Source organism: Clarias gariepinus, chromosome 11 (genome assembly GCF_024256425.1).
Source record: "Clarias gariepinus isolate MV-2021 ecotype Netherlands chromosome 11, CGAR_prim_01v2, whole genome shotgun sequence".
Lineage (NCBI taxonomy): Eukaryota > Metazoa > Chordata > Actinopteri > Siluriformes > Clariidae > Clarias > Clarias gariepinus.
The window spans coordinates 31,163,866-31,179,029 of NC_071110.1; the positions used below are offsets into that span (position 1 = coordinate 31,163,866).

At 37.6% G+C, this 15,164-nt stretch overlaps 1 protein-coding gene across 6 annotated transcripts in view; it reads right to left on the minus strand.

Moving 5' to 3' along the window:
* The window catches only part of fat3a (FAT atypical cadherin 3a), a 70,028-nt gene that overhangs the window by 37,430 nt on the left and 17,434 nt on the right, over positions 1-15,164 (minus strand). For 3 of the 6 annotated variants that reach the window (XM_053507557.1, XM_053507559.1, XM_053507558.1), the window contains exons 2-7: positions 12,023-12,141; positions 11,626-11,824; positions 5,154-5,215; positions 3,973-4,290; positions 2,881-3,094; positions 652-720 (exon numbers count right to left, since the gene is read on the minus strand). In XM_053507557.1, coding sequence (XP_053363532.1) covers positions 652-720; positions 2,881-3,094; positions 3,973-4,290; positions 5,154-5,215; positions 11,626-11,824; positions 12,023-12,141 — 981 coding nt within the window. The remainder of the gene's footprint in view (positions 1-651; positions 721-2,880; positions 3,095-3,972; positions 4,291-5,153; positions 5,216-11,625; positions 11,825-12,022; positions 12,142-15,164) is intronic. The other 3 variants (XM_053507562.1, XM_053507560.1, XM_053507561.1) reach the window with 1 other exon arrangement.

A 15,164-nucleotide genomic window follows, 5' to 3' on the forward strand; every position in this document is an offset into this window, starting at 1 on the left:
GTCTTGCAGTATATAAATATATTAATCATTAGAACAGCCTTCGGATACAAAGCCACAAACACACACACACACACACACACACACACACGTCATTCTTCTTTTCACTCTATTGGCTGTCTAATAGAGCGTTTAATCAGACAGGGTCAAGAGTAGCCTAGGGGTTGGACGCCTCCTTCGCCCTGTCTCTCTCTCTCTCTGTCTCTCTCTCTCTCTGTCTCTCTCTCTCTCTGTCTTTCACTCTCTGTCTCTCTCTCTGTCTCTCACTCTGTCTCTCTCTCTCTCTCACACACACACATCACATCACACACAAAGACATACATTAAGACAGAAATATCATAATTATACACGTTTTATGATCATTGTGATAACATTTTACCCACAATCCCCTGCAGTACAATGACTAGCCAACCAGAGAGCAGCACTGCACAACACCAGGGCATGATGGGTAAGCAGAGCTGATGACCAACCAGCAACAGAGCGAAAGAGAGAAAGAGAGAGAAAACGAAAGATAGACCGAGTAAAGGGGAGATATAGAAATATACAGTAGAGAGAAAGACTCGTCACGTGAAAGAGAGAGAAACAGAAATAGAGAGACATAAAGAAAGGGAGAGAGAGAGACAGAGAGAGGGAGAGAGAAAGGTGGGCTGATACCTTCTTTAGAACAGTTGCTGCCACAGGCACTCTGGAGAACAAAGAACGTCTCACGGAAAGGACGCGGCCCTTCCCATAGGAAGCATTAAGGAAAAATAGAAAGAGAGAGGGATCCAGGAAGGAGGAGTAGAAAGAGTGAGGGATGGAGAGAGAATAGAAATATCAAAGGCAGGAAAAAGCGAAGGATAAGAACATGGAACAGGAGAGAAAATAAAATAAAAGAATATTGGATTTTTTTTTATAAAGAATGAGGGTTAAAGATGTAAGAATAAATGAAAAAATAGACAGAAATCAAGAAAAAGAATGAGTCCAGAAGATGAGAAAATCAAAAAAAGAGAGACAGGATGGCAGTCAGAGAATAGAGGCAGCGAAAAAGAAACGACAACGAACAATGAGAAGAGGATCAACAGAACATGTGACCAAGACGGATGAAGATATAACAGGAGGTATAGAAGAAGTTAAACAAAGAAATGAACAAAATAGTGGCAGGAATACAAGTGGCATCCATCGGAAATAAAAGAAAGGGATGGTTTAGAGAAGGAAAGAAAAAAGTAAATGAAGTAAAGAATGAAACGAGACAGAAAAATGTAAGAGATAGGAAAAAGAAAAAAAATTGGGCTGTGACTCCAGACCAAGAACCAAAAAAAAAAAAAAAAAAAAAAGGCAGAGCGACGGAGGAGTGCAAAGCAGCCACAGCCGAAGCAAGCGGAAGGTATCTGAATATCGAGTAAAGCATGCATGGTGCATTATGGGAAACAGAAACTAAACTGCGCATTAATTAGCGATGCTGAGTTACTCTAAGCGATTGACCTGAACATTATCAATATAAATAAACAGACAGACTCTAATGTGGGAATCAGGAAAATGTCGAGAAACACGAGCAACTATTAATATTAACGTGAATTTTAACAACAGTGAAGTTCCCATCAAAGGGCTAATTACTTCAAAAAAATTTTATTGTTGCTTGTTAACACAAACTATTTATGTTTGATTGATCGTTGACATCCTTACAGACCTAACTGTCGTGGGAACAGGAATGGCAACCCTAATCGTCATGGTTACCATGTACCTTACGTACCTTTAGGTTTCTAATATAAGTTCTCTTTGTACTAAACATATGTTTTTATATGCCGATGGATTTTAAATTTTAGAATCCTTGGTAAAAATAATTAACATGTTTTAATATGTTTAAATTATGGCCATTCATATAAACTATGCAAGGTTAACAACAACAAATACAGATTAATAAAATGATATATCTATCTATCTTTCTATCTATCTATTTATCTATCTATATATATATATGTTTAGGTTAAATTAATTAAATAAACAAACTTTATTTACTTTAATCAAAAAGAAATAATATCAATACGTAAAAACTAAACAAAGCCGCAATCCTTTTTTTTTTAAACAAAAAATTGTCTTAGCAAGTGAAAATATCTAGAATATAGTTACAGGTATCCCACTTTCTTAACATGAGTACGACAAGTATAAGATTTTTAAGTTTATTTTTAAGTCCAATGTTGATAAAATTCTTGTTCTATTGGCAGATAATTTTGCCTTGCAAGATTCAAAATATTTCACTTGCTAAAATGTCCCTATTTTAGTTCATAGCATTGAGTAAATTGATTGCCAAACTTTCTTTGTACTGTATGCATGTTTAAATTTCACTAAAACATTAAATTCTCAATTCTGTTGAGAAATGTTTTAACAAATATGTTTATGTATTTTTTAACAATTTAAGAATCATGACTGAAATAAAGACATGCTATATACTGTACAATCATTTCAAATAACATATTTATGTTTATTTTACTATAATACATTTAACCTTTAAATCAATTCTACACTTTAGATTTTATTAGACGTCTAAGAAAATTGTATCTGTAACCTTGATTTTTTTTTTTCCGTGGTAAAACCTTGTATATAAACATTTATTTAACCTTTAACTATAAAATGTTTATCTATAAGATTATTGTAGATATATTGTCTTCTCATCGCTCATAACAATCTACCTGATAACCTGTACCTGTAAATAAACAGTAATCAGTAATAAGTTATAAGTGTGATATTGGTAACAATGCGAATTTACGGTAAATTGTACAAACAAAGTAAATTTCTTTTGTTCAAGCAGAAACCAAAATGCAACTGTAAACTATAGATCTGGCAAATGACCTATATTTATTGATGGACAAAAACTTTCTTCTCATTGGAGCAAAAATTTCTCACCTGTGATGTCAAACCACAGGGGGGTGGAGCCCTGCTGTTGGGCTGAGACCACACCCACAATGTCCGCCACTTTATCACTTTCCATGACAGTGAAGTTGTAAAGCGACTCTTCGAAAGCCAGCGGCACGGAGCTTGGAGGCGGCCGACGAATCCATTCGATATGCAAACGAGCCGTTGCCCAGCGCTGAGGACGGCCATTATCCACCGCCTTCACCTGAGGTCAAAGGTGAAAAATAATTCAAACCCTGTAACTAAATTCTACTGTTTAAGCTAAACTAAATTTACAAAGTGTGAGTCTTATTAATTTAAAATATATACAAATTAAATATAATTATAGAAAAATAAAATTATAATAAAATAATAAAATTACTTTTCTGACCATTCTTAACTCAAAATAAATTCAAAATAAATAACAAATAATAATAATAATAACAAAATAAATTCATAGCATTCCTAACTTTAACTACTTTTACAAGTTCTACTGTAAAATAAAGAACTAATCTTTAGCTATTTATATAATTGGGTGTCTTTTTTTAGAGTTCTGTTTTCTAGTAATACTGATCTAACATCAGTTACTTAAATGCCAGTGTTAATAACAAAATAAACATTTCCATAATTATTATTTCTAAATAAGATTCTGAAAACAAACTAAAACAGTTTATATAACTACATATTAACTATGTTTTAAACCACAGTATGTATTAAACTAGCTAAACGGTAGCTAAACGTTAACGGTTTCTGTAATAAAATTTTTATAAATTAACAATAAACCTAACTATTTTTTATATTTGTCTGCTTCTTTATATATCAAATTCTACGGCAAGTAACGTACTAAACTATGACATAAAATTTGTTACATAAATTTTGTAATTCCATATAAGTATTTGCATATTTTACTTCATCTAAGTTTATTTATATAAAAATACATATAAAGTTTTAATAAATATAAGGAATTTATAAATTTATATTTTATTAAACTGCTTAAGTCCAATAGCTACAACAGATTTGTAGAAAAAAAACAAAAATCTAGATGTATGAAAGTTAAGTTGATCTAGAAACACAGACAGGGGTCAAAGGTCAAAGTGAACATACAGTGAGAATGTCGTATGTTCCAGCGGGGAACTGCTTCCTGGGAGAGGACACGAGTCCAGTCTTGGGGTCGATGTGGAACTTGCCGTCGTCGTTGCCGTCCACGATGCTGTAGGTGAGCTCGGCATTGGGGCCGTGATCAGCGTCGTAGGCAAAGATGCGGTAGATAGCTCCGCCTCTCTGTCTCCGCCCACGCTCAGGTAATCGCACTTGGTAGAGTTTCTCTGGGAACACGGGCTTGTTATCGTTTACATCCAGGACTTGAATCACCACCCACACAGTGGTGTGACGGGGCGAGGGTCCTCCGTCGGATACGGTCACCTACACACACACACACACACACACACACACACACACACATACTTTCTCTAAACAAAATATCTGGAAGTTTCTCATGGAGAGTCATGATTAAACTCCATCAATGGGCCGATAAACACGCATATCATTATCATATCATTAAATCCTTAGAGGGGATAAGTACCCAAGTTTAATTTTTCCTGTCACTTAATTGATTTTAAACGCAGATGCTTTCAAGCACCATCTGCTCAAAAACACACCAGGGGAGTGCTGAAGACAGTGGGACAGACAGATAAACGAAAGATGGAGAGAAAAACAAGTGGAAAATGATCATGTGGATAATGAGATGAGAGAGTTGGTCTAAGTGAGGGGCAACGTGAGACACAGAAAAGAGGGACAGGAGAAATACAAAATGCTAAATATTGAAAAGAACCGGAAAAAAGCAAGAGTGTGTGTGTGTGTGTGTGTGTGTGTGTGTGTGTTTGTTTGCAGGTGTGACAGACATGATAGACGTTGTCGACAGAATACCATGATATATATATTCTTTTCCTCCCACTCTCTCTCTCTCTCTTTCTGCATACACACACTCACACACACACACACACACGCACACACACACACACGTACACAATCTTGCTCTCATCAGGCTACCATCAATGTGCAATCTACCACCACCATTTGAAAATGGATTTCTACACCTCACTTTAACTGTGTGTGTGTGTCTGTGTGTGTGTGTGTCTGTGTGTGTGTGAGAGAGAGAGATGTGGGCTTGCATGTGTGACATACAAATGAGCGAGTGTGTGCTTGTGTTTGTGTGTGCTTGTGTGTGTGTGTGTGTGTGTGTGTGTGTGTGTATGTGTGTGTGTGTGTGTGTGTGAGCGCCTCACCTCGAGTACATGCTCTGCCTGCTGTTCTCGGTCCAGCTTCCTGGCAGTTGTCGTTATGAGACCTGAAACACACACAGATTTGAATTAATCCTAAGTGTGGTCATACACACTAATGAAAAAGAAGATTTGAAGCAGACAAAACAAAGCAGACAGAATTTGATTAGAAAAAATACAGCAGAACCTTGGATTGCAAGCATAATTTGTTCCGGAAGCGTGCTTGTATATCAAAGTAAATTTCCCCTATAAGAAATAATGAAAACTCAGATGTTTCGTTCAACAACCCAAAAATATTCATTAAAAAAATATGAAGTATAAATTAAACAAATTAACCTGCACTTTATCTTTAAAAAAAATCGTGACTGTAGTGATTGAGACCAGAGAGCGAAGAGGAGGAGGAAGGGGGCTACTGTGTAGGATGACTTTCTCACTCACACACACACACACACACACACACACCAGTGTACTGACAAACTGACTTCCACTTACACATGCATGCACATGCACACACACGAATACACACACACACACACACAAACAGAAAATGAAAGATGCTTTATGCACACACGCACATGGTCACAATGTTATAGTAAACAGTTTGCACACTGAGACCGAGCATGGGAGACATTACCCACAATTCTGCTCGTATTTTAAGACCTCGCTCGGTTACCGAGTTAAAATCTATTTATAATTTTTGCTCATCTTGCGAAACACTCGCAATCCAAGGTACCTGTGTAAAGACAAAACCGAGCCAGTGATACAGAACATAAAAACACAAAACAGAGCAGGCAAAATACAAGAAGGCAAACTAAATAAAATCAATCAGACACAGAAAACAAAGAAGACCAAAAAATAAAGCAGACAAATTTTAACAAAATTACAGACATAACAAAGAAAACGCAAGAAAAAAAAACTTCCCATGCAGACAAAACAGAACAATTTAAACAGTGAGCAAATGAAAACCAAATAAACAGACAAAATACAAACAACACGCGAGCCATCTCTTATTATTTAAGAGCTTGATTATAAACAAAAGTATAGACAAAATGTCTGTGTGTGTGTGTGTGTGTGTGTGTGTGTGTGTTGTGTGAACGAAAGGACAAACAAAACAACACACTCAAAAGTTTTCGCTTTATCAGTGGTTTCTTTCCAGGGAAAGTGGCAGCTAAAGAACACACACCCTCTCTCCTAAAGGTCTTAACGTCAAACTTCTAATTTTATCACCATAGCAACCATCGGCTCGATTGCTGTCCGCTTTGCACCCGTGTGTGTGTGTGTGTGTGTGAGAGAGAGAGAGAGAGAGAGAGAGAGAGAGAGAGAAAGAATTGACTAAAGTGCTTGCAACAAGCAGAAACTGCATAAGACAAAACACCACACACACACACACACACACACACACATACACACACACACACACACATACACACACACAGACCCCTACCTGTATCATGGAGTTTGTGTTTGTATGTGTTTAACAGCTACACTAGTAACATTAGCATATTAATTAAAGTGATGAGTGATTGCAGACAGCTGAAATAATAGGAGCAACAGAGATGCACACACACACACACACACACACACACACACACACACACAAGATCGGCTTGTGATACACGTGTGTGGGAGTTTAAACAGCTGATTGTGAGGACAGGCAGCATAATTAAAAATAAAAAAAATGTGTGTGTGTGTGTGTGTATGTGCGTGTGCACATGTCTTCACGCATGTGCATGTCTGTGTGTCTGCAGGTGCTAAGTTGCACTATAAGGCTGTCTTTTTTAATATCATACATTCCAAACATGATTTTCACACACACACACACACACACACACACACACACACATAGGCACAGTGGGGGAGCGAGGGAGATGAAGGAGAAGATGAAAGGCATTTGCGGGAAGGAGGATAAGCTGAGCAAAGTAAAACCAAGAGCGATGAGAAGATGTGGGAGAGCGAGACCACGTGATGGTGGAGAGAGAGAAAAGATAAAGAAAGTGAGATATTAGAGGAGGGAGATAAAGAGTGAGGAGGGGAAAGAGAGGAAGAAAAAGGAGAGAAAAGAAGGTAAGCACGAATTTTTGTAAGTAAACAGGAAATAATCCCTATCGCTCGCCTAACAGTTAATGTAACAATAACAACATGCATCTGTAGTTTAATCTGTGATGATTTGATCCATCCGTCCATCCATCCATCCATCCGTCCATCCATCCATCTATTAAGCCCACATTCACCTGTACAGTGTTCTTATTTCATTTATTTGCCTGTCTACGCACTTATCCATTCATCCACTCAGCCAGTCATCCTTCTGTCTATTCATCTGTTTGTCCATCCAACTACACATGGGAAATTAAATTAAATCCCACATTTTCATTTATTTTCTTCTCCACTCACTCATCCTTCTGTCTATTCACCTGCTGGACCATCTACACCCATCCATCTGGCTGTCAAGCCATCTATTCTCCATCCATCCATCTGCTGATCCAATCATTCACCCACTTATTCTTCCTTCCAACCATCCATCCATCCATCCATCCATTAAATCAGACATCTGTCCAGCCTTCTAATGTATCCAGCATTTCAGTTTAATTCTACCAATTCCTCCAAATCGATTTACTTCCTCCAACCAATCCATCTATCCATTGATCAATCACCTTGTCACCCAGCCATTCATTCATTTTTCAATCCGTCCACCATCTGAATCCTGCCAACGTTCATCAATTCTTCCATCCATCCAAACCTTCCAATCATGGCAATCTAATGAACTGATCCATCCATCAATCTACTGTATTTGTCCAACAAAAATCTCCTCTAAATATTTATCTGACATTTATTCACCTGTTCACCCAACCCTTAGCCATCTTTACAGTATCATACATGTACAGGCATCCATCCATCCATCAATCCATCCATCTATCCATCCATTCATTTATTTATCTACACGGAGTTCTATTTATAAATCCAGCATATATTCAGGAGAACTTATCCATCCATGTTTCTTTCCACTTGTCCACTCATCCATCCCTCTGTTCATTCATTCATTCATTCATCCATCCATCAACTTATGCGCTAATCCATTCACTAGTTTATACATTTAGCCTTCATTTGGATTAACTAATCCGTTTATTCTTCTATCTACTTTTCTAATCATCCACCCATCCCTGTTCATTCATCCATCCCTCAACTTCTGCATCCATCCACTAATCTCCATTTATTCACACATTCCTCTTTTCATTCATCCACCAACTTATGCAACCAACTATTCATCTGTTTATTCATCCAGGATGCATCCATTCAGATGAACTTATCTATCCATCAATCCATTCATCCATCAAAATGCTCATCCAACCATCTACCCAAGATTTTATACATTTGCCAATCTAGCTCTTATCCATCAATATACTGTAGCGTCTAACATGTTCCTCCATCCATCATCCATCCATTAATTCAATGTTCCATCTATTCATCCAAAATAATCCATCCATCTCTACATATATCTCTCCTTTTCTCCATCCATCCACTCAAGTATCCATCCTTTCTTCTGTTCATCATTCAGTCTTGTACTCATGCATCCAACACCCGACATGTTTATGTATCCATCCATCCAACCTGAAATCTATTCATCCCTTTAAATGAATGAATCCATCCACCCACCCATCTACGTATTAGTTTACCCGTCCCTCTGTTCATCCATCCATCTATCCATTCATCCTACCGCTCATGCACGCATCCATTCATCAATTCATAGTTATATTTATGTAGACTGCATCCGTTCAGATGAACCAATCAGTTCATTCTCTCATCCACACATCCCTCCATTGATTCTTTCATTTGTCTGTCCATCCATTAGCCATTTTTAATTGCTAAATCTAAGATTTGTCAGTTAGTTCCGGGCCGTGTGTAAGGCATGAGTCGGAACTGCACCGTTTAACCCTCATTTATTTTAATTTGCCTCCAAATAAACACATTTCAATTCCAGTTAAAAAGCAGGACCATGATGGATAAAGTCCTTGCTTTATACACACACACAAACACAAACACACACACACACACACACACTGATATGTGTTTGAGTGTGTGTGTGTATATGTCCATTAGAGGACATTATGCACCTGCAAACCTACTGAACACCTCCAGCTCCTGCCCTCGGTGTCGCTTTAAGTTATTTATTGCTGTGAATGCCAGGTGTTTTTACAGAAGACTGTAATTCTCTCTCTCTCTCTCTCTCTCTCTCTTGCATTCCCTCTCTCTCTCTCTTCACAGCGCTTGTAATGATGAATAATGCATGAAATCTGCCAACACGACACCGGTTTGTCAGTAAAGAGAGACAAAGAGGGAAGAGTGAGAGGGAAGATAGAGTCAAGGAGAAAGTGAGAGAAAGGGAGAGAGAGAGAGAGAGAGAGAGAGAGAGAGAGAGAAATGAGGAGCAAAATAACAGGGAAAGGTGGAGAACCAGAACAAGAATCGATTTTTTCTTGATAGATGCCTTTCTAGCTGTGTGTGTGTGTGTGTGTGTGTGTGTCCTTTACTAGACATGTGAAGAATATGTGAAAGTATTTTCTTTATGGATATGAGTCTATGTTCGGCCTCTCTCGGCTAAGAAAAATCTTAAAGGAAAGAAAACAGAACAATAAAAAAATGTAGTGCCACCTTATACTGAATAAAATTAAAAATAAAAAGAGTAAACAATTACAATATCCTAAAATTAAAAATAAATAACACCCTAGAACTATAAAGCGACTGCAAACAATTTATGATAGACTCTGAAATTAAACTTTTGAAGTTTAATTAGTTTGAAACTATTTATTTCAATATGTAAAGCAGCAGCAGCAGCAGATTTGGAACATATTCTAACTTTATTATATTAAAAGGGTTTCTAATTATACCGCGCTGTGTGATGTAATGTGTGTGCGCAAACATCTTTGTGTTATATCTTTACTGAATTTATGCACTGAAATCAAAACAACACATAAAAAATGAATGAATTTTCGGGTAAATCGCGGCCGAATGCGTTTAGAAGTTACACAAGAGTTACGCAATTGGGGCGGAGTTTTCCTCAGATAGAGGCGTGTCCTAGTTACGTATAAAAAAACTACCCATTTTTTTGTTTGACAATCATTTCAGGGTATTAGGGATTATGTTAAGAGTATTTCTGCATATCAACAGTGTTATACTAACAGTATTAACAGTATTAACATTAGCATGACTGCTGGAGACCGCTGGCTTTCCAAGACCAAATAAATACAGAAATATGACACTATTTATTAAGTAGCAAAACCATCCCTTTAAAGTTCTTTTTTTTATAATATTACAACAAACCAAATATTTACATTTACCTTTATAATGAGCCATTCTTTTATACGCTCTTGTATGAAAGAGCGCCTTACAAAAAGTTCTTTGAAGTTTCCGTCATTGGATAGATACTTACACTGGGTTACTAGGTTACTAACGAACTAATTTTCTTTTGTCTGTTAGTTTTTTTGGTGAGGTGGGGGATGGGATATAAAAAGTTTAAAAATTCAAGATTATTAAACCCATTTCTAGGTTAATGTTACTAAAATTACAAGCGTTAAACGTATTGTTCCATTGGCAGAGAATTTCCTAGTTTTAAGCAATCTATTTCTTAAAAGAAGTAAAATTATCCACCAATAAAGACATTTTAAGTAAAACATGACTAAAGATAAGCTTAACACTGTGTTATTATCATTTACTTATTATTATTCTTTTTTATTATCATTTATTTCTACTTATTTAACTTATTCTTCTCATTCATTTAAAATCACTTTTAGCTTATCCTGTACAGCATCACGGGTGACCTGGAGCCTATCAAAGGCGACCCCAGGCACGAGGCGGGATACACCCTGGACATCCTCCGCAGGACACACACACACACACACACACACACACACACACACACACACACACACACACACACACACAGTTAGCCTACTCTGCATGCCTTTGGATTGTGGGAGGAAACCGAACTACCCGGAGGAAATCCACCAAACACAGGGAGAACACACACACACACACACACACACACAGAGACCTGAGGCAGGAATCGAACCCTAGACCCTTGGGGTTTTCTTCGATCCAAGATCCAAGATCATATTATTACTGTGTGTATTTGTGTGCGCTGTGTCTGTGTGTCTAGTCTAGTGCAGAGTATGTTTATGTTTAATTTCACACACAGTAAACCCCTTTGTCTCATTCTTTCTGTCTGTCTCACTTTCTCTCAGCCTGACCTTTAGAAAGTGTGTAATTAGGATCTGCTGGGCAAGCAGCACAGGATCATGGGTAAATCTCAAGAGCTGCTGAATGTAAAATTGTCCTGTCAATCAAGACTTGAGCAACGGAAAAAGATCAACCAATCAGCAGCAGCACTGGCTTGTGATGTCATGCTGAAGTCTCACACACGTATACACATACACACACACACACACACATGAATGTAAGATGTTTGATTGACAGGTGCCCTTACCGGTGCGTGCGTTGATGCTGAAGAAGTTCTGCGGGTTACCGCTGGCGATGCGGAACGAGAAGCGCGGCTCGGTTGCCGTGGCGTCGGGATCCTGGGCTTGGATCTGGATGACTGAGAGGTCTTTGGGTGAGTTCTCGGGGACAGAGGCGTGGTACATGGGGTCAGAGGTCAACGGGGCGTTATCATTCACATCCTCTACCTGAACACACACACACACACACACACACACACACACACACACACACACACAGAGGCATTAGAGCATATAGACATAATACACACGTTGTTTTACACAGACACAGGAAAAACACAATACAGATAACACAAGCTTAAAAACACACATGGAAACACATATACATGTAGACACAAACACACACACACACACACACACACACACCTGAATGTAGACCTGCAGTGCAGCTGACTGAGGCACCACGCCCCGATCTGTGGCATAAATCGTCAACCAATAGGAATCCTGCGTCTCGCGATCCAGCAGATCCGTAGTGTAGATCACACCTACACACACACACACACACACACACACACATACAATGAAATGAAATTAAAAAAGAAAAACACCCCCCTAGATTAACTATATTAGTTATTAATATAAGTAATAATGTTTAGTCACATGATATTTCAATCTAGTTCTGCTGAACCATTAACAAATCAATCAAACAAAGAAACGCTAACTTAAGACACAGCGTAAATCTGAATTTAATTTGATTTAGTGAGGACAGGAGGACAGGAGGACGAGGGCGTACTGTGCACCGCACTGGAACACAGACACCGAATAAAGCTTTTCAGTTTTATGTAAATCATCCAGTGAGGCAGCAAATCCAAACGCGTCGAGGACAAAGTCTCAGCTGATGAAGACGAGTGAAGAGGATTTTCTGCAAAAGCCCTCAGAGCCTGGGTTAGCATTACGGTAATGGACGGGCGAAGCTAATCTTATTTAAAAGCCATGGTGCGATACACACCAACAGCACCGAAAGACTTTGTGCGAGGGACAATTGAGTCCAAAGCTAATCAACACACACCGCTCAGGCTTTAACACAAGTGTGCATTTGTGTGGGTGTGTTCATGTGTGTGTAAACGTTTTAGCATGTAAACACTAGCATGTAGCATTCGCACACTCCATTAACCCAGTACGTTAGACGATCATTAGACATTTATATCACCGTAGGGAGCTTTCAAACTGTTACTGAGAAGTTAGAGAGAAGTATACAGGACCAGAGAGACAGAGAGACAGAGACAGAGAGTCCCAACACGGACAGCGGAAAACCTGTACGTACTTCTATGTGCACACTGCACACATACAGTACACACAATGCACTAAAGCTAACACAGGGAGAATAAGTACTACATGTACACTGTGTACTAAAGGTACTACAGAAACTACTGTTACAATAAGTACATGTACACTTTGTATAATAAGTACTACAAGGACACCACATACAATAAATACTAAATGTACACTACTATACTGTATGTACTAAAAGGTACTACAGATACTACAGGTACAATAAATACTACCGGTGCACTTTGTATAAATAAATACTACAAGTACACAATGTTCAATAAGTTATATAGGTACACTATGTCCTAAAAGTACTACAGGTCCAACAGGTACAATAAGTACTACAGGTACAATAAGTACTACATGTACACTATGTACGAAAAGGTACTACAGATACAATAAATACTACTTGTACACTATGTGGAATAAATACTACAGGTACACTGTATAAATAAGTACTACAAGTACACAACGTACAATAAGTTATATAGGTACTCTATGTACTCAAAGTACTACAGGTAGAATAAGTACTACATGTACACTATGTATACCAAGTACACTATATATAGGTACACTATGTACTAAAGGTACTACGGTTACAATAAGTACATGTACACTAAGTACTACAAGGACACCACATACAATAAGTTATATAGGTACTCTATGTACTCAAAGTACTACAGGTAGAATAAGTACTACATGTACACTATGTATACCAAGTACACTATATATAGGTACACTATGTACTAAAAGGTACTACAGATACTACAGGTACAATAAATACTACTTGTACACTATGTGCAATATATACTACAGGTACAGTTTGTATAAATGAATACTACAAGTACACAATGTACAATAAGTTATACAGGTACACTATGTACTAAAAGTACTACAGGTCCAACAGGTACAGTACAATAAGTACTACAGGTACAATGGGTACTACATGTACACTATGTATACCAAGTACACCATGTATAGGTACACTATGTACTAAAGGTACTACAGGTACAATAAGTATTACATGTACACTATGTACAAAGGGTACTATAGCTACTACAGTTACAATAAGGACATATACACTATGTATAATTAGTACTAAAGGTACACTATATACAATAAGTACTGCAGGTACACAATGTTTTAAAGGTACTAGAAGTGTGGTTGCAGTGGTGATGCTAGAGAGCTTACCCTAAGTTTGGACGGTTTTGGTGGACTGTACAGTATGTATCTCAAAATAAAATATAACAAGTGAATTGAAGAGTTGAAGGTGCTTTACACACATTACTGGCCCTCTAAAGTGACCAGAATCTACAATGATCACAATGACTGACATGCAGCGTATGATACACTGCTACACTGCTATAAAATTTTGAAAGTTCTGAATTCAATCGTTTTGTCACAGTCGTTTCATACCTCCATACACACCAAAAACACACTGCTGCGATCTAAACTGTCTGGAAAAGACGTTGGCGATAGAGGTCGTTTTAGTTAACATGGAACTCTTTTTCTGATTGAAATTTTGCTTAGTGTATTTACAATCCAATATCAAGGTAAGAAACTTTTTCATTTTATCAACTGTTAAAAAAACTGATCTATAGTACATGTTGTTTACAATGTTAAACCTTTGTTAATAGACTTTTTGCCAAGAGGAATCATGAATTAAGGTAAAGTGGGGTTTAATGTCTATTTATTTTTTATAGTTGGAAATAATAATTTCCATATTTATTGGTAATTTTTTTTGTTGGCCTGAACAGAACATCTGCATTTACATTATTTCCTATGGAAAAAATGCGTTTCCTAATATGAGTTTTTAGAGTACCTTAAGAACTCAGTTCTGGAATGGATTAAATTCGTATTCCGAGGTACCGCTGTATTTAGTTTCATATAGACAGTAACGCACACAATAGTTCTGATCAAGAAATAAAAAAATAATCTTCTTAGTCAAAAATTTTCTTCCTTAAAATATTCCGAGAAGCGAAATGAATTCTAATCATGATAACCATGACGGTGAATTGAACTGAATCCTGACCGGAGTGTATCGTTACACCCCAGCAAACGCCTAGCTGAGCACATTTCCTGAAAGAGTGTGCATTTTCCACTCTATTTTGTTTCTTTTCTTGCCAGGGGATTTGGATTTACTCAGTGCTGCCATTCCTGGATGTGACAATCTCACTCGCACACACACTCTCACACTCACACTCTCGCACACACTTTCAGTACCCACTTAATCCAGGAC